Raw genomic sequence first — 20,339 nt, forward strand, 5'->3', positions numbered from 1 at the left:
GCGCCCGGGACTCCACGAGGCGGCACCGCAAGGCAATCGAGAGATACAACCAACTCAGAGGGGGTAAGAGATGAATCCCCCGATACTGACAGGCTCCCTATCTTCCGATCCTACCTCAAAGAGGCTTTGGCAGATGCCCTAGGTCCCCTCAGCCAAAATCTCTCATCTATTAAAGAAGACATCCACCATATTGGCAGACGTGTGGAGACCTTAGAGGAATATCAAGCGATTATCATATCACACCAAACGGAGGCGGCTAATAGCTTGACCGAGTGCCAGAACCATCTCAACTCCCTGTATTCAGCTATTGAAGATCAGGAGAACAGAAATAGAAGAAACAACCTACGTTTCCGTGGGATACCGGAGACCGTCTCTCCAATAGACATTCTGCAGTTAGTCATACAGATATGCCTCCAGATCCTGGGACCAGATTCCGCCCATGAGGTGATAATAGAGAGGGCCCACAGAGCCCTTCGCCCGAAACCCCAGCCCTCAGAGCCCCCCTGCGATTTTATATGTAAATTCTTGCACTTCCCGGTTAAGGAAGCCATTATGTGGGGGGCTAGGCATGCTGAACCCTTGAGATGGGAAAATAACAACATCTGCGTTTTCCAAGATCTGGCCCAATCAACTCTGAAGAAACGCAGGTCCCTGAAGCCACTGACGGAATTGCTCCGACAGCATAGCATGACTTACCGCTGGACCTTTCCGTTTGGACTGTCGTTCCCTCATAAAGGACGTCGCATCAACATCACCTCCTTCGCTGACCTGGACAAAATATATGCTCAACTAAAAATCTCCCCTCTGGACATAGAGAACTGGAGACAGTCCAGAATCTATCATCCCTGCCACCTTTACCCATGGTATCCCCATGGGAAACACTGCACACCCCAAAATTGCAGAAGAATAAGAGAGGATACCTGCCAACAACTCCTAAGAGACTTTCAATGCCGGATAAGTAAGATCACTTACTACTCCAGGTCCCTGACCTTTTCACACCAGTAGTACTAGCCTTTGATGTTTTTTTCTACCTACCTCTATGACATTTTGTCTATTCCCCCACTGTCCTCATCGTTGCTGTTAATTGAGCAAAATTGCCCAAACACCATTACTCCATTTGAGCTTACATGCAAGCTCTTGTTTTGTTCCCTGTTATGTTTATTCTTTTTGTACTGTAGCAGGTGTATTATTCTAATGTCTATTCTGAATTACTCTTACAGTTACAACCGCAGTTGTGAGAAGTCTCTTGTGCAGCCCTACGCGCTCATATTTGTAACTTAACTCCCTCAAGCAGCAGCTAAGTATACCCTAATTCCTACCCGGACCCCCCCTCCCCCCACGCCTTCCATGAAGCGATGGCAGATATCCACTTGATTTCTTATAATGTTAAAGGGTTAAGATCGCCCTCCAAAAGATGTAAAATATTCTCCCTATTGAGGAAGGAGAAAGGCTCTGTGATTTTCCTCCAGGAAACTCACTTTAAGCACAACCACTATCCTAATCTCTCATATGCCAAATTCCCCAATTGGCACCACTGTGGTGCTGGGGGTGCTGCTTCAAAAGGAGTGAGCATAGGGTTCCACAAAGACTTCCCTTTTACCTTCCTTTCTCAGGTCCTAGACCCTGAGGGCAGGTATCTTATCCTCAAGGGTACGATAGGCCAGCAGACCTACACCCTGGTCAATGTGTACGCCCCCAACTCTGGTCAGATTGATTGGTTCCTTTCCCTCCTGAAACTCGTAGAGATTCATAAGGAAGGCTCTCTAATACTAGCAGGAGACTTTAACCTAGACCTCAACCCCTTCTTAGACTCTTCCTCAAAAAAATCCTCAGTCTCCTCTAAGGGTCTTAAATCCCTCCAGACTAAATTGTTTGACCTAGGTATTGTGGATGCATGGAGGTGTTTACATCCAAATGAGATAGATTTTTCTTTCTATTCCCCGGCCAACAATTCATATACTAGAATCGATTATGTGTTTATTCCCAAAAACCAATTACAATTATGTAAATCGACCAAGATAGGAAATATTACTTTATCTGACCATGCCCCAATAACCTGTGATTTATTTTCACCCTCGGGCCATCCCAGAGCCCCTAATTGGCGCCTTAATGTATCCTTATTGAATAACACTACACACAAGGCCCAGATTGCCTCCTATTGGGAGGAATATTTTATCCTTAATGGGGGGGGGGGGGAACACCAGTCTGTGACGCTGCTTAATATCCTTTCAAGGGATTTTTTGGGGACATACGGAGACATTTTCTCTATCTTGGAGACCGGGCATCCGGGAAAAAGAAAAAAATTGTGCTTAATCAGTGACACGTTAGATAAGGTTTGGAACAAAGCTAAAAAGATATTGGGTGTAAGCAGCCCCACACTTTTTACTCCTCTTTGGTACAACCACAATTTAAAAGAATTTAGGTTCATTGATGATTATAAGTATTGGGACTCACGTGGTATTAATCGTCTAAACCAAATAATATCTCACGGACATATCATCTCTTTTGATGATTTAATAAAAGATATAAACGTCACTTTTCTAGATAGATATAGATACGCACAAATTAGACACGCATATATGAACACTCAGGATAAAGATTCCTTGATTACTAGGGGAAACTCCTTCTTAGATTATTGTTTCAACTCACTCTCTCACAAATATATCGTAGATTTCGGGAGATGCTTAGGAGAAATAATAACATTTAAAAGCGAGGGAGGATGGGAAGCTGAATTAGGTAAAGGAAGTACTGTTGATTGGGATATAGTATACCGAAATATAAAAAAGGCATCGATATCTCCCAAATATAGATTAATCCAGTTCAGGATTGTACATCGCTTATATTACTCCCCTGCCTTCCTCGCCAAAATATATAGAGAAAGAAGGGACACGTGTTGGAAATGTTTGGCCGAAAATGCTGGTCTAGGGCACCTGTTATGGGACTGCCCAGAAATAAATAGTTTCTGGACTAGAATTTACGAAGACCTATACAGTAGATATAAGATCAAATTGAATCACTGTTTTATGCAGGCAATATTAGTTTTTTTTTACCCATACGGATTTAACGCCCTATCAGATTAGAATCTCTTTGGAGAGCTTCATAGTTGCAAAGGCCTTGATTCTCAAATATTGGGGCACAAAAAATAGCCCTACTTATTCCGAGTGGAAGGCTCAGATAGACACTATTGATGCTTACAGAAGAATCGTACGAAAAGCAGAGTAGCCCTGGAATGGGCAGGTTTGGCTTCAAAGAGCTTGGCTATTCGTGATATTTGGGGATGACCACGAGTAGCAACCGGACATGTTGGATCCCGCCGCAGTGAATCAAGGGGTGGGGGGTGGGTATAAAAGGGTCAAGTATGTGAATTGGCGTATATTATCTGTGTTTTTTCTTTTTATATATCATATGTAACTGAATTCACATTTTGGTTCAGAAAAATAATAAAGAATTTATTAATAAAAAATAAAAAAAAGAATCCTCTGAAATCTCCCCCCAAACTCTCTGGGACGCCCACAAACCATACATCAGGGGTAAACTTATCAGCCTCTGCTCTTTCCTTAAGAGGGAATCTGATAAGAAATTAAACCTCCTTCTTTCCCGGATCCATTACCTTGAAAAGGCTCACAAACAATCCCTTCTTGCTCTGCACCTGTCGGAACGCCTCTCCCTTAGATCAGAACTCAAAAACATCCTAAACGAATGATCAGCTAAGTTCTTTCTATCATCTCAACAGAAGTTTTATGCTCATGGCAATAAGGCCTCAAAATACATGATTAGAAGGATAAAACAGAGGAGGGAGTCCCAATATGTCCAGAGCATTAAATCCCCCCTGGGTACCCCTTTATATAAATCAGAAGAGATTGCGGAACAATTCCAGCTCTTTCACAAATCCCTTTATAACCTCCCCCCTCAGGAGCTAACTTATACTTCTGAGGAAAAAATACCTCATATTAAATTTTTCTTAGACTCTCTTACCCTTCCAGCCTTATCAACTACTCAAAAAGACCTCCTTTCCAGACCATTTTCAGCCCCTGAACCTGAGGCAGCTATCAAATTAACCCCCAAGGGGAAATGTCCGGGCCCGGATGGCCTTCCAATAACCTATTACTCCTCCTTTAAACATATCCTTGCCCCCTATTTACTCCCAATATACAATTCGTCCCTAGGTGGTTCCCCAATTCCAATAGACATGACCAGGGCTAACATTACCATCATTCCAAAAGCAGGAAAGGACCCTACCTCCTGTTCAAACTACCGTCCCATCTCCCTCCTCAACATAGATTTAAAACTACTAGCCAAAATGCTTGCCCTCGGTCTGAACAACCTTCTTCCTACCATAATCCACTCCTACCAGGTCGGCTTTGTCAAGGGCCGGGAAGGTAAGGACAATACCACCAAAGTGTTAGACGCCCTATACTATGCCTCCCTTAAGGCCACCCCTCTGATCCTGATTGGCACGGACGCCGAGATAGCGTTTGACAGGGTTGACTGGTCTTTTATTCGTGCTACTTTGAAAAAATTTCAAATCCCAGAACCCTTTATCAATTCAGTTTTCTCAATGTCCACACATTCCTCGGCGTCCGTGTCAGTTAATGGGATCCTCTCCTCCAGCTTCCCAATTAGAAATGGGACTAGACAGGGCTGTCCTCTTTCCCCTCTCCTCTTTGTCCTTGTAATGGAGACCCTACAACAAGCACTGAGACAAGAGGAAAGTATTAGAGGCCTGAGAGTTAATGGGACAGAATTCAAATTGGCTGCTTTTGCAGATGACCTCTTAATAATCTCCACCAACCCTTCTAAATCCATGCCCGCGATACTTTCACTACTGAACTTATTTGGGTCTATATCAAACTATAAGGTAAATCCCGCCAAATCTCAAGTCCTACACATGGGCCTCTCAGCCGTGACTCTTAATAATCTCAGATCCGCCTCCCCATTCAACTGGGATACCCAACAATTAACTTACTTAGGAGTTAAACTTACCCCTCATCTAGCAGACCTCTACGCGTTGAACTATAAACCATTATTGAAGTCCATTATTGCTCAACTTGACTCAACTTCCCATTCCTATCTTGGTTTGGTAGAAAAAAATCTCCTTATGTCCCTAATAATGCCAAGACTAACTTACCTAATGCAAACACTCCCAATTGATATATCCAAAACTTTTTTCACCCTCTTAAATAAGCATATTAGAAGGTTTATCTGGCATGGAAAGGCTCCCCGTATCTCTTTTTCCACGCTCTCCAAACCAAAGAGAGCTGGGGGAATAGGTTTGCCAGACCCCGAGATCTACATGAAATCCATTCTTCTATCCAGGACTATTGATTGGATTAGATCCCCCCCCCCACCAAATCCTGGCTCACCCTGGAAAATTCCTTCCTGAACTCATCTTTAAGGCCCCTCCTGTTGTCTGGTAGGCCCCTCCCCCCAGGAGTGGGCTCTGTTCCCAACTCTATGATTAAAGCCACTATAAAAGCCTGGAAATGTTTTTTAACTAATGAGGGATCTCCCTCATCACCCTCCCCACTATTACTTGTGAAAGATGTAGTAGCTCTTGCTCCTAAAGAACTCAGAGAATTCTTTCCCCCCTCCTTAAGGCTCTCTGACATCCCTATAAGAGACCTAGTAGACCCAGAAGGAACCTTATTTATGGATCATAAAATATTTGAGATACTTAAAATAAAAACTTGCAATCCAATTCCTCTGAGATTGAGGAGATCCTTACTTTTCATAAAAATACTTCACGGATAGGAGAACTCTCCTGGTTCGATAAGCTATTAAGTAGTTCCCAGTATCCCCTCAAACTTATCTCCACGATTTATAAGAACTTAAAATCCCCTACCTCCAACCCCAAACCAGCTATAGTAGGCCTATGGGAGAGAGACTTGCAACGTTCCCTGTCAAGCTCAGAAGTTTCTAGCATGTTGATTGCCCCACACAAGATCTCCAGATGTGCTTACACCCAAGAGAACAGTTATAAAATCCTTTCTCGGTGGTATAAGACCCCAGATAAGACGTGCCTTTATAACAAAGATTCATCAGACCTGTGCTGGAGATGCAAAAAAGAAAAAGGCTCCAACTTCGATATCTGGTGGTCCTGTGAAACGATCAACCCGTGGTGGATAGAAATAGTCAAAATGATCAATACAATATGCCAAACTACCATTACCTGTTCCCCAGAACTTGTTCTGCTCACACTAGGGATCCACAAAACCATCAAATATCAAGCATCTCTTTTCTCTCTCATGCTGGGAGCTGCTAGTCTATTGGTCCCGAAATTCTGGCTCACTCCAGACATCCCCAGTTTAGAGAGTTGGTATGCCAAAATTGATCAGATATACAGGCTTGAAGAAATTTCCCATTGGGAATTAAGGACGAGGTCCACTTTCCTCAATATCTGGAACCCCTGGAAGAAGTTCAGGCTATTTTCTTGAAACCCATTAACTTTGTACCTCACTCTCTTACTACTTGCTGAACTAATTGTATGAGTGGTCGATTCTTTTCACCCTTCGTCTCCCCCCTCCTCCCTCCCCCACCCCTTGTCTAATACTTTATTCTTATATCTTTACCTCACTGTATACCGTACTGTCGGCATACATTAGACCTGCGAATCTCGCAACCTGCCATGGTGACAAAGAACGCTTCATACTTTAATTATGTAATTGTAATTTGCATGTCATATTCACATATACCTGCAATGTTCAATGTTTTTTGTTTGTTTCAAAAACAAAAATAAAAATTGTCCATCAAAAAAAAAAAAAATGCATTTTTGATGCAGGTAGAATCAATCCTTAGCCAAATTGAATTTGTTTTAATGCTTCATTAAAATCAGACCCAAAAATGAATTTCAAGAATTTTGCTCATCTCTAGTAAAGACCCTAAAGTACACTAGAAACTCTGTGATCTACTCTATGCTCATCCTGCTCTTCTCCCTATGGACCGTCAGGTGGGCTTTCAGTCATTCATACTAGTTGATGATGGAACTACTGCTGTGGTGGAAGGTCTTCGGGTAGCTCCCTGGATAAGAGGACGTGGGGTGGCTGGATTGATTCAGAGGTTTTGCTTGGATACTCTGCATTCTGACCACCCGGAGGTTAAAATAATTCGACTGACCCGGCCAGAGAATCCACCAACTGCTATGTTGACTAAATACAAAGTGATCAACTCTAAGGTAGGTTCAACTGTTATCACTTATCAACAAGATGGCTATCTATCTGTCTATCTATCTCTCTATCTATCCATTTACTGTATGTATTTTTAATGCTTCCTATTAAGGATGAGTGAATCAAATTCGTAATGAACTAGGTTTGTTACTAATTAAAAACATTTATCCCCCAAACGAATCTGAAGCTTTTGAGAGTTGTTTTAGATTAATAACATAAAATGGCATACAGCACCATTTTGCTGGAGAAGAAAAAGTTCAGTTCATCAAAGTTTCTTTACTGTAGGAACTGTGAATCTCTGGAATAGACTTCCTCAGGACGTGGTCACAACAGGAACAGTGGACGGTTTAACAAAAAAGGGTTTAGATGAATTCTTAAAAGTAAATGACATTAATGCTTATTAAAATGTGTAGAAATCTGAGTCTCACTTCCTTCTTGGATTCGCGTCCTCACCTATCCCTTGGTTGAACATGATGGACTTATGTATTTTTTTCAACCATATTAACTATGTAACTATGTTAACTATGTAATTACAGATTCTTGCCAAAATAGTCATTATTTTTTGGAAAAAGTTTCTTTCACAACAGTGTTAGTGAAGGCAAACTGCATCACATCATCCAGTTAAAAAGATGTGTTGTGTATTATCACTTTTTCACTGCAAAAATATTGCATTAATTAACATAGTACATTTGTACAAGGTGTTTGTGGAAGGAATGGGATTTGGTGCATTTAATTGTACCTCTAACTTTGAATTTCAGAAAAAAACACTTCCAATGTTGCTTATACACTTTCATAATCTGAAACTCATGACTTTTCATAGGCCTAACAAGAAAATGTCTGGAAAACAGACAAGTGCAAAATGAAAGATCCAGGCCTCATCCTCCCAAAATCAGAATGTGCCTAGTAACACCAGACTTCCAATGGTAGTATTATTAATAGTAGGCCACAGTTCTGGCTCTTGAAAGGCACAATATTATTATTGACGACAAAGAAGATGGGATTGTAAAGTGGGTGGCTTACTTCTCCTCTGAGTCACAGCAGGATGATATGGAGGTCACCTCTAAGTCTGAGACCATGCCTTGAAGCCAGGGGTCACAGCATTCCTCCTGCTCCTCCTCCTTGCAACCCCAAAGAAGCCTTTCAGTTGCATCCTCTCTGTCAACTCTGTCCCCTTCCATCGGGGCATTTTTTTTTTCCTAAGATGAGGCAACAAAACACCACCACGCACTGCGGGATATGGTCAAGAGAGTCTGCTGATGAGTTGTGTGAGAATAGTTAGTGTTTGGATGGCAATGAGAAGTGGGTTCAGGGGGAGGCAGGGTAACCCATGCATAGCTGTGTTGGTGGTGATGGTAGTAGCAGCAGTATACACAGTGGTGGTGATGGTAGGTGCAGTGGCAGCATTACTAGTGCTTGGGGCAAATTCAGAGCAGGGAATTTAAAGGGGGACCAAGGAGCCCACGATGACATAACACAGTCTGATAAAAGTGGCGAGGGTAAGGACTATAACAATGATTGTGTGTTGGTCAGGATCTGGAAGCCAGATCGGGGTGCTGAGGAGGAGGTAACATCAAAAAAGGAGGGCAGTGACAGTGGTGGCCATAAAGAGCAGAGGTAACGTATGGCCAAAACCTCCCAAAAACGGCAAAAAAAAAACGTTGGTGGCAGCAGTAATGGCACCTGTAAGCATGATGGTGGCAGTTGGGGCAGTGGCACTCTGGGCAAACACAAAGCCAGGAGTTGGGAGGGGGACCACAGAGCCCACCATGAGATACTGTGGTCTAATAAAAGTGGTGGGGAGGATGAGGTCTATGATGATGAGTGTGTGTTTTATAGGATGTGGGAGGTGAATCAGGGTGGAGACATCAGAGGAGAGTCTTTCTCATCATCATCATCAGCTGCTTCTTCTCCTGCTTGGACTCCTCCTCAACCTCTTCCTCCACTCCTTTATGACACATCCATAATATAAAGTGCTGCCATGAGAAGACTATTCTTGATTCATTAATTACCATGTGGGCAAGCTGAACTCCCACCTAGCCAAGTTGCTGGTAAAACTGAATATTTAGCTACAGCGTTCCATCCATCACTGAGACTTCTGGCCAGGCATCTGAAATGCTGAAGTTTAGTGCCTTAGGGCTCTTTCACATTTGCGTTGTCCGGATCCGGCGTGTACTCCATTTGCCAGAATTACACGCCGGATCCGGAAAAACGCAAGTGAACTGAAAGCATTTGAAGACGGATCCGTCTTCAAAATGCGTTCAGTGTTGCTATGGCAGCCAGGACGCTATTAAAGTCCTGGCTGCCATAGTAGTAGTGGGGAGCGGGGGAGCAGTATACTTACAGTCCGTGCGGCTCCCGGGGCACTCCAGAATGACGTCAGAGCGCCCCATGCTCATGGATGACGTGTCCATGCGATCACGTCATCCATGTGCGTGGGGCGCCCTGACGTCACTCTGGAGCGCCCGGGGAGCCGCACGGACGGTAAGTATACTGCTCCCCTGCTCCCCACCACACTTTACCATGGCTGCCAGGACTTTAGCGTCCCGGCAGCCATGGTAACCATTCAGAAAAAGCTAAACGTCGGATCCGGCAATGCGCCGAAACGACGTTTAGCTTAAGGCCGGATCCGGATTAATGCCTTTCAATGGGCATTAATTCCGGATCCGGCCTTGCGGCAAGTGTTCAGGATTTTTGGCCGGAGAAAAAAGCGCAGCATGCTGCGGTATTTTCTCCGGCCATAAAACGTTCCGGTCCGGAACTGAAGACATCCTGATGCATCCTGAAAGGATTTCTCTCCATTCAGAATGCATTAGGATAAAACTGATCAGGATTCTTCCGGCATAGAGCCCCGACGACGGAACTCTATGCCGGAAGAAAAGAACGCAAGTGTGAAAGAGCCCTTAGCTAAAATTTCATTGTTTTATAAAATTTAATAGTTAGCGGCAGCATTTGCCTAATCCCATAATTGAGACTTCTGGCCAGGCATCCGTAGTGGCACAGTTCCGCACCTTCGCCAAAATGTACGGTAATTACTTTTCTGTAAAATTGAATATTTAGCAGCAGCTTTTGCCTGACTGTGGCTTTTCCCTTGCACATACCCTGTTCCCTCACCCCATGGACTTCTGGGATTGCAGACATAAAGAGTGTCTGGAACTGGCCCTGTACTGTCTTGTCCAGCCTCAAGTGTTATCTCAGAGAGGGTTTTAAGCATGGCAGGTGGCATCATGAACCTAAATAGACAAAGTTGTCCTCCACCAGTGTACAAAACGTCACTTTTGTCAAAATGAACAAAGCATATATCTGTGAGGATTGATGAATAGATCTGCTTATGTTAATGGTGACTCATCAAGCCACTGTCTGCCTGCATACCATCATGTTCTGTAACGCATGGTTGCTGCTGCCACCATCATGCCACTGCCACTGTCTGCCTGCCTACTATCATTTGCCATAACATATGACTGCTGAGCCGTTAGGCCACTGCCGGTCCCTGCCTGCCTACCATCATGTACGATACCATATGGCTGCTGCTGCAGTCACCGCCACAGCTGCTATTCCCTTCTGCTAATCCCATACTGCCACTTCCTTTACCCTGACTACCACTACCATTATCGCTACACAGTTACCACCATTACTACTACACACATCTACAGTCTGTTCCATGCTGTGCTTTTACTTCTGTCGCAACCATTGCCTTCACATGCCACAGCTAGTCTTCCCTTTCCACATCCACACTGCACTGCTGCTGCTCCCAATTAAAAGGGACAGTTTTTCCAGGCTTGTTCAGAACAAACTACTCTTTCTTCTAACAATTAGCACTTCTGCTTGTGTGTATATAAATACAGGCAAGCATGCTACCCCTGTTAAGGCCTAATATTTGGATGCTTGTGTAAAAAGCCATGCTTTATTTTGAAAACTAACATTTGTGCAAACCTAAATACAGGTAGACATTAAGCCCCTGTCATTGCATTGAATTTTTGGACGCTTTTCCAAGCAAGCCATAACATAGTGTGCGATTAAACACTATCTGCCCCAATAAGGGACGATTTTTGGAAGATTCCTAATATGAAAAAGCCTAACACATGCGACAGAGCACATGCAATTACCCATAACTATACACTTCAGTGTCACATTATTTGCTATTGCCGTCATTACATTCAAGATCTGTGATATGGATAACCCCTTTAACTCGGCTTAGGCAGGGTGCTGAATCTCCTTATAGAGACCAGTCCTGTATGGAGCCTCCAGCCACTTCCAAGAGGTGGCGCTAGAGAGATGATTCTCTTCTTTAGGAGATACTTCTTTATACTGTATATTAATTTCCCATGGAGCATTACCAATAAGTCTCCATACCATGGAGTACTTCCAATAGGTCTCCATACAAGACTGGTCTCTTTATGGAAATTTAGCATTACACCCAGCCAGAATTCTACTCTGATGATGCAAACACCTGGAAACAGCTGGCTATGGATAGATATCGGGCTTGGCTATATTCTCATGTCAAATCCCAAGGCTTGTTGGAAAATTGGATTTTGACTCATAGGTAGTCACTTCTAAGTGGTGACGCTAACGAGATTATCACTTCCTTGGGAGATAACTATTTGCATAAATTTTTTTACAAAAATATAGCATCTCTCCCTAAAAAGGTGTCCTAGGAGACTAGAGGGTGTTATATACTAATTTTCAGGGAATTGGAGAAGCATCGATGTGTGCCGAATTATTCGGTCATGAATCTCTTTTTTTTTTTATTTGGAAATTCGGACACAAAGCAAAGTTCAAGAAATGTGTTCATCCTTATTTTCTATTGTCACACCGCCTGACTAAGTCTCTAACATAAAGGGGAGTTTTACATTTCTCTTCTTCTTCAGTAATGTAGTGCCTCCATGTAGAGTCTTGATAGGAGCTGGCAAGGTATGCAGGAGAATTTATCTCTTGCGGACCCCTACCAATCAGATCCTGATTACCTATCCAGAGGATAGGTCATCAGTTAAAAAATCTTGGAAAACCCCCTTTAATAATCAGTCGTGTTGCTTTACCAGTCTAACTGCCTCTCAGTAAGTCATCCTTTGCAAAACCAAATGTCCGTTACTTATGCAAGGGCCAGCTACTTGTCTCGCTTACTGCTCCAAGGAGAACTGGAAAATGAAGTTCTGCTTCCTCCCTCAACAGCTGCAGAGAATTCTTCTTACTGATGAACATCCACGGTACCAGTAACTGCTCTTATAAATCTTTTACTGTGATTGCACTATATTTTTGCTTCTTTTCTCTATTTTGGCATCTTATTTTCCATATAGTCTCCTTGTTCTGTCTTTCCAACCATTTATCTCTTTCAATTGCATCTTCCTAATTCAAACTACTTTTCTCTGTCCATTGTGTTCCCCATTAGGCTATGTTGTCTGTATTCCTTCCTACTGATCAATTGGAAATGAAACTCAAGTTACTGGAGTCTCGAATTAACAATTTGGACAGCTCCAAAGACCTATCTGTTCTGGAACCAAAAGAAATTCTCAGATTCTTTGAGGAGTCTAAAACAAGACAACAACTGCTTCCTGGTGGTTTACTAGTTCAAGGCTGGCTTCCTCTTACCACTGCTAAGTCCAACCTAAATCTTATACTGAAACGACAGATTGTCTGGATTTATTCTCATCCTGGGGATTTGATTAGCACAGCTTCCTCTTCTAAGGTCACAACCAGCTGTGATGGTACCCATGCCTATCTAGAAGGATTTCTCAGCCTTGGTACCCCTCCATATCCAGTGCCTTTTGCAGAGGGAGTACACCGTCTAGATATTGACATGTTTGGAAATAACCCATCTTGTGCCAAGGTCCATGTTGTAGAGCAGTTGAAGATTGGAGTACAAGCATCACCGGCAGGGAGCAGTATAATCTGTATGCTATATGCAGATGAGAGTCTCCGAACTGAGCTTGGCCAACTGTGTGAAGAGCTGACTCCATTCCATTTCTCAAGGGAACAGATGATAATGGAAATGGAGATCTAGGATTGATTAATTTCCACTTCCCTGTTTTAGGTGTAATTTTGCATCACAAAATATCTGTCAACTGATCCCATTTATTACTATTGTTATAAAAATTAAAATGATGTGCTACATGCTTAGGAAAACATGGATTCCTATGGATCAGTTTTCCATTACTTAAATTAAAGTTATATGTTTGTTCATTTATCAAGGATTCTGTACCTTCAACAAATTAGAATGTTTGAGGATATTGAAAGGAGACGGAGAGCGGCACGCATGACTGTTTAGTTATAATTAATATTGCTATTGTGGGTATATAAGATTGAGCAGCTGTGACGACAGCCAATTGGGGGTGGAGGAGGGGGTGACTGTATAATTCTTTTCTCTGTTTATAAACTTTGAATTCATAGTGCTATGTATAATTTAGGCAGGGTTTTGCCTTCTTTTACAGGGTAGTTGATTGTTGTTGACAAATGGCTATCCTGTGTAGATTGTCTTGTATACTATAATGCACTGTTTATCTATATTGGTGTGAAATATAAAATAAATAAATAAATAAAAGTTATATGTTTGTAACATGGTTCTCTCTACTCTAAGCAAGGTGTTTTACTAATAGTCTTGATTAAAAATCTTCTATTACAGTATTTTGTGTACACATCTCCTGTGCTGACACATGATATGTGTCTCTATGGTTGCAGTCTGATCCTGCATTCATGTGTTACTCTGCTACTTCTGATGATTTTGAGAGTTACATTAGATGACAAAATATTTTCTAAAAATAAATAGGTGACTCAGGTCCTTGGAATCCTATGAATTAGGATAACTGGTGTTCTTTAAAAGCTATGTACACCTTTGGAGGCAATTTTTATTTATGATTGCATTTTACTAATTTTTGGCAAAAAATCTTATTTTTTATTGGCCTTTTTTTTTGAAAATATTGAGCCATTATATCACAAACAGTTAACAGTTTTTCTAACTGTGCGACTTGTATTTTCACTCTCACTTTATGCCAGTCATCTAATAAACCTTATCTCTAATTTACTAAAAGGTCATAAACACTTATTTAAACCTTAGGATACCGGAGATTTTTTCGCTTTTGTGTTTTCATTTTTCTTCCCCATCTTCCTTGAGCCATAACTTTTTTATATTTTCATTCACATAGCTGTATGATGGCTTATTTTTTGTGGGACAAGTTGTTAAGTCATATTCTTATCAGTTAGATAAGAGCTTAGCTATAATGAGTGTTTATAAGGTCAGAGAGCAGAGATTAGGAGCCCGTCTGCTGCCCAAATGACAGAAAAGATAGAAAATCCACAGGCAGCTGTAGAGCATCTCAGCTATGTACACAAAAAAAAGGTTCCATATTTTTAAAAAGACCAATTGAAAAAATGATTTTTATCTCAAAAAAAGTGTAATGCAATCATTAAAAAAAAATTGCCCCAAATGGTGTACATAACCTTTAACTAGAGGCGGATGGGAAACTCAAAGTGGCCCTGAAAAAAATGTAGAAGTGGACCCATGTTGTAGTTGGAGCCAAACAGGTAAAAGATGTGGGGAAGCCAAGTAGGCAGGGTCATAAAACCATTAGGAATGGTTATAATCCGGGGCACACTGGCGGTACTGCAGTCAGGGGTTGGGGCCAAGAAACTTCAGTCTTTGACATCAGCAGCCTCCTTAATATTCACTTCACAGTTTATTAAATATTACAACACTGTCTCTTACTCAATATGGGTTGGGGTTGGGAGCCTCCCCAACACATTGACTTTTATTAGAGGGGTTATCTGATGTTTGTAATTGATGACCTATCATCTGGTCAGGGGGCAAGATTTTCCTACTGAAGCTCGGGGGGTTCTGCTGCAGCTCTCTCCCTATCACAGCTCAGGAGGCAGTTGAAGGATGGAACTGAGCATGTGCGGCCAACTCAGTGAGCCGGACAAAGAAATAAGAAAAATAACAAACAGCAAGTAGCGCTGTACAGATACATTTTATTGAATAACTCAGTGGCTATGCAAAATGTTTCATTAAATGCAATTACAAAAGTATTTAGATCCAAGTTCTGGGTTGAAAACTGTAGAATACCCCTTTAATGGTAGCTTATAAAAATGTTTGTGTACTAACATAGTTTGAAGTTGGGTTGCATTTGGAATGTGCAACAGCCACACACAAGTTGTAGGAACACAGTGAATCGAGTGAGAATCAACATTTAACCGCAGTGCTACTTGGCATTTGCTTCATTAACGTGCACGCAGCCATGCCATACCACACAGTCATATCAAATGCCAAAGGCCGTATATATTTAAACATAGTAAAAAAAAATACATACTGTGTTCTGTTCCTTTCCACTGGCCGATTATTAATTGATGCAGGAGACCAACACAAAGTAGCCACAACCTCGCTGTGTGTTAGTAACGCTAAAATGTTGACTTATCCAAGGTAGAGCGCCACATCTCCTGTCCCCTGGCCAGCCAGAATTATCAGCATCTGCTCCAGGACGTGAAGAAGTGGAATGAAATCATTCATCCTGTAGTCCTGGTGATGGACAAATAAAGTAGCTTTCTCAAAGATCCTGATCAATCGGCAGGTGTCACGGATGAGCTGCCACTGGTTAACGTCAAAGTTACACAGGGGAGTGCTCCTGTCCACCTGCATTATCACTAAATCATTCACAGCCTTCCTCTGCTTAAATAGTCAGCCCAACATGTGGAAAGTGGTGTTCCAATGTGTGGAAACATCATATGTGAGGCGATGTTGGTGAACGCTATTCTGCCTTTGCAACTCAAAAAGGGTGTAAGAGGGACTGAAGTGCAAGCATAGTTTCCTGTCCATTTTCAAGATATCTTGCAGTTGGGTGGAAAACTTCAGGAATCGCTTTACAACCAAATTAAAGACGTACACCATGCAGGGCGCATGAGTCAGCCCTCCTTGATGCAGGGCTGAGGCCCAACAATATGTTCTTCCCGTTATACACTCACTTAAAGAATTATTAGGAACACCTGCTCTATTTCTCATTACAGGGAGTGCAGAATTATTAGGCAAATGAGTATTTTGACGACATCATCCTCTTTATGCATGTTGTCTTACTCCAAGCTGTATAGGCTCGAAAGCCTACTACCAATTAAGCATATTAGGTGATGTGCATCTCTGTAATGAGAAGGGGTGTGGTCTAATGACATCAACACCCTATATCAGGTGTGCATAATTATTAGGCAACTTCCTTTCCTTTGGCAAAATGGGTCAAAAGAAGGACTTGACAGGCTCAGAAAAGTCAAAAATAGTGAGATATCTTGCAGAGGGATGCAGCACTCTTAAAATTGCAAAGCTTCTGAAGCGTGATCATCGAACAATCAAGCGTTTCATTCAAAATAGTCAACAGGGTCGCAAGAAGCGTGTGGAAAAACCAAGGCGCAAAATAACTGCCCATGAACTGAGAAAAGTCAAGCGTGCAGCTGCCAGGATGCCACTTGCCACCAGTTTGGCCATATTTCAGTGCTGCAACATCACTGGAGTGCCCAAAAGCACAAGGTGTGCAATACTCAGAGACATGGCCAAAGTAAGAAAGGCTGAAAGACGACCACCACTGAACAAGACACACAAGCTGAAACATCAAGACTGGGCCAAGAAATATCTCAAGACTGATTTTTCTAAGGTTTTATGGACTGATGAAATGAGAGTGAGTCTTGATGGGCCAGATGGATGGGCCCGTGGCTGGATTGGTAAAGGGCAGAGAGCTCCAGTCCGACTCAGACGCCAGCAAGGTGGAGGTGGAGTACTGGTTTGGGCTGGTATCATCAAAGATGAGCTTGTGGGGCCTTTTTCGGGTTGAGGATGGAGTCAAGCTCAACTCCCAGTCCTACTGCCAGTTTCTGGAAGACACCTTATTCAAGCAGTGGTACAGGAAGAAGTCTGCATCCTTCAAGAAAAACATGATTTTCATGCAGGACAATGCTCCATCACACGCGTCCAAGTACTCCACAGCGTGGCTGGCAAGAAAGGGTATAAAAGAAGAAAATCTAATGACATGGCCTCCTTGTTCACCTGATCTGAACCCCATTGAGAACCTGTGGTCCATCATCAAATGTGAGATTTACAAGGAGGGAAAACAGTACACCTCTCTGAACAGTGTCTGGGAGGCTGTGGTTGCTGCTGCACGCAATGTTGATGGTGAACAGATCAAAACACTGACAGAATCCATGGATGGCAGGCTTTTGAGTGTCCTTGCAAAGAAAGGTGGCTATATTGGTCACTGATTTGTTTTTGTTTTGTTTTTGAATGTCAGAAATGTATATTTGTGAATGTTGAGATGTTATATTGGTTTCACTGGTAAAAATAAATAATTGAAATGGGTATATATTTGTTTTTTGTTAAGTTGCCTAATAATTATGCACTGTAATAGTCACCTGCACACACAGATATCCCCCTAAAATAGCTAAAACTAAAAACAAACTAAAAACTACTTCCAAAAATATTCAGCTTTGATATTAATGAGTTTTTTGGGTTCATTGAGAACATGGTTGTTGTTCAATAATAAAATTAATCCTCAAAAATACAACTTGCCTAATAATTCTGCACTCCCTGTAATGCAATTATCTAGTCAACCAATCACATGGCAGTTGCTTCAATGCATTTAGGGGGGTGGTCCTGGTCAAGACAATCTCCTGAACTCCAAACTGAATGTCAGAATGGGAAAGAAAGGTGATTTAAGCAATTTTGAGCGTGGCATGGTTGTTGGTGCCAGACGGGCCGGTCTGAGTATTTCACAATCTGCTCAGTTACTGGGATTTTCACGCACAATCATTTCTAGGGTTTACAAAGAATGGTGTGAAAAGGGAAAAACATCCAGTATGCGGCAGTCCTGTGGGCAAAAATGCCTTGTGGATGCTAGAGGTCAGAGGAGAATGGGCCGACTGATTCAAGCTGATAGAAGAGCAACGTTGACTGAAATAACCACTCGTTACAACCGAGGTCTGCAGCAAAGCATTTGTGAAGCCACAACACGCACAACCTTGAGGCGGATGGGCTACAACAGCAGAAGACCCCACCGGGTACCACTCATCTCCACTACAAATAGGAAAAAGAGGCTACGATTTGCACGAGCTCACCAAAATTGGACTGTTGAAGACTGGAAAAATGGTTTCTTGAACATGACAATGAGTTCATTGTACTAAAATGGCCCACAGTCACCAGATCTCAACCCAATAGAGCATCTTTGGGATGTGGTGGAACGGGAGCTTCGTGCCCTGGATGTGCATCCCTCAAATCTCCATCAACTGCAAGATGCTATCCTATCAATATGGGCCAACATTTCTAAAGAATGCTATCAGCACCTTGTTGAATCAATGCCACCTAGAATTAAGGCAGTTCTGAAGGCAAAAGGGGGTCCAACACCGTATAAGTATGGTGTTCCTAATAATTCTTTAGGTGAGTGTATGTTGATGCAGGGCTTTGATGCCAACATTTTCATTCTGGCCATGTTTCACCTTCTGCCCACAGATTCCACACATGGCCACGCTGATGTCCTCTGGCAACTTGATGAAAAATTCCCACACCAGCGAGTAGGGCATTTTAGCCCCAACACGGCGTGCTGACTGCCTGCCTCTGCCTCTATGAACCCGTGCACTGCTAGTTGCTTAAAGATATGTAGACTCCTGAGTAGCAGACGATCTACCCCGGGCACGTTTGGCTCCAGATTTCATACTGCTGACCCCTGATGCCTCACGGCCACGCTTGCATCCTGCTGGCTCACAATGCACAATCAGCCATCCTCACCACCCAATGATGATGATGAAGTCCCCTCTTCACCCGACTCCCACGTGTGATCGGCTACATCATCATCCACTACTGTCTGCATGTCACCAATGTCACCCTCACCAGTCTCATGGCCGTGTGCCAGACCCCTAGCAACACCTGCTTCCACACAACTCTCATTGTCACTCCTTGCCCGTCTACAATAGGAAGCAGCATATCTCTCCTCTAAATCTTGGCTGGGCAGTAGTTGATGACTGTCTTCAATAAGCTCATCTTTACTGAAAAGCGGAGCAGACCCACAACATACAATACTTCCCAAGCAGAAGAAGCAGAAAAAGAAAGAGGCAGGTTCAGGACAGATGGGGCACAGAGCATTATTCAAGGGCCATGCCAACTAAGCGTGGTCTCAGAAGAACCCATCGACTTCGGGTCATCCCAGAGTCAACCATTCATGGACAGATAGGTTGCTGGTCAAAACACAACTGCGGGATGACACTGGCAGCTCTGGCCTGTTGTTGCAACTGCTGCTACCACTTCCCTTCTTCTGCCAGCTCCAGAAACATTTTTGCCACTGCCCATTCCCTTGGAAGGCCCTGGCACCTGTTTGTCAGACATACTGTACAGTAACAGTAACTGTAAGTGTAAAATTGCACTAGTATTAGGGTGTTTTTTCACTCCAATTAGAGAATAAAGGCCTAATGGAATTAATTATCTATAAAACAATGTGGACACCCCAATAGCAGTAGTATTAGACCGCTAATTCACCCCAATTACAGAATTAAGGTCTAATGGAATTATTTATGTCTAACACAATGTGGACACCCCAATAGCAGTAGTATCAGACCGCTAATTCACCCCAATTACAGATTCAAGGCCTAATGGAACTACTTATATAAAACACAATGTGGACACCTCCAAAAGCAGTAGTATCAGAACGCTAGTTTACCTCAATTACAGAATAAAGGTCTAATGGAATTACTTATCTATAAAAAAAAAGGGTGAAAAACTAATAAAGCTCTATTAGACCGCAATTACAGAATAAAGGCGTTATACTGTAGAATTACTTATGTATAAAACAATGTGGACATCCCAATAACTGTAGTATTAGGCTGCTTTTTAACCCCATTTACAGAATCAAGGCCTAATTGAATTACTTATCTATAAAACAAGATTGAAAACAAAATAACTAGAAAAATAGAGCGCTTTTCACACCAATTACAGAATCAAGGCGTTATAGAATGACATCTATAAAACAATGTGGACACCCCAAAATCAGTAGTATTAGACTGCTTTTTCACCCCAATTAGGGAATCAAGGCATTATAGAATTATTTAGGTATAAAACAATGTGGACACCACAATAGCAGTAGTAAGAGAGAGCATTTTAACCCCAATTAGAGAATCAATGCATTATACAATTATTTATGTATAAAACAATGCGGACATCACATTAGCAGTAGT

At 42.3% G+C, this 20,339-nt stretch overlaps 1 protein-coding gene across 1 annotated transcript in view; it reads left to right on the top strand.

Annotated features, from left to right (window-relative positions):
- The window catches only part of LOC120987263 (histidine N-acetyltransferase-like), a 144,540-nt gene extending 131,213 nt beyond the window's left edge, over window positions 1-13,327 (top strand). Inside the window, exons 3-4 of the mRNA XM_040415848.1 lie at window positions 6,947-7,171; window positions 12,547-13,327. Of these exons, the coding sequence (XP_040271782.1) occupies window positions 6,947-7,171; window positions 12,547-13,158 (837 nt within the window). The 3' untranslated portion in view covers window positions 13,159-13,327. The remainder of the gene's footprint in view (window positions 1-6,946; window positions 7,172-12,546) is intronic.
- The last annotated feature ends 7,012 nt before the right edge of the window (window positions 13,328-20,339 follow it).

Source organism: Bufo bufo, chromosome 1 (genome assembly GCF_905171765.1).
Source record: "Bufo bufo chromosome 1, aBufBuf1.1, whole genome shotgun sequence".
Classification (NCBI taxonomy): domain Eukaryota; kingdom Metazoa; phylum Chordata; class Amphibia; order Anura; family Bufonidae; genus Bufo; species Bufo bufo.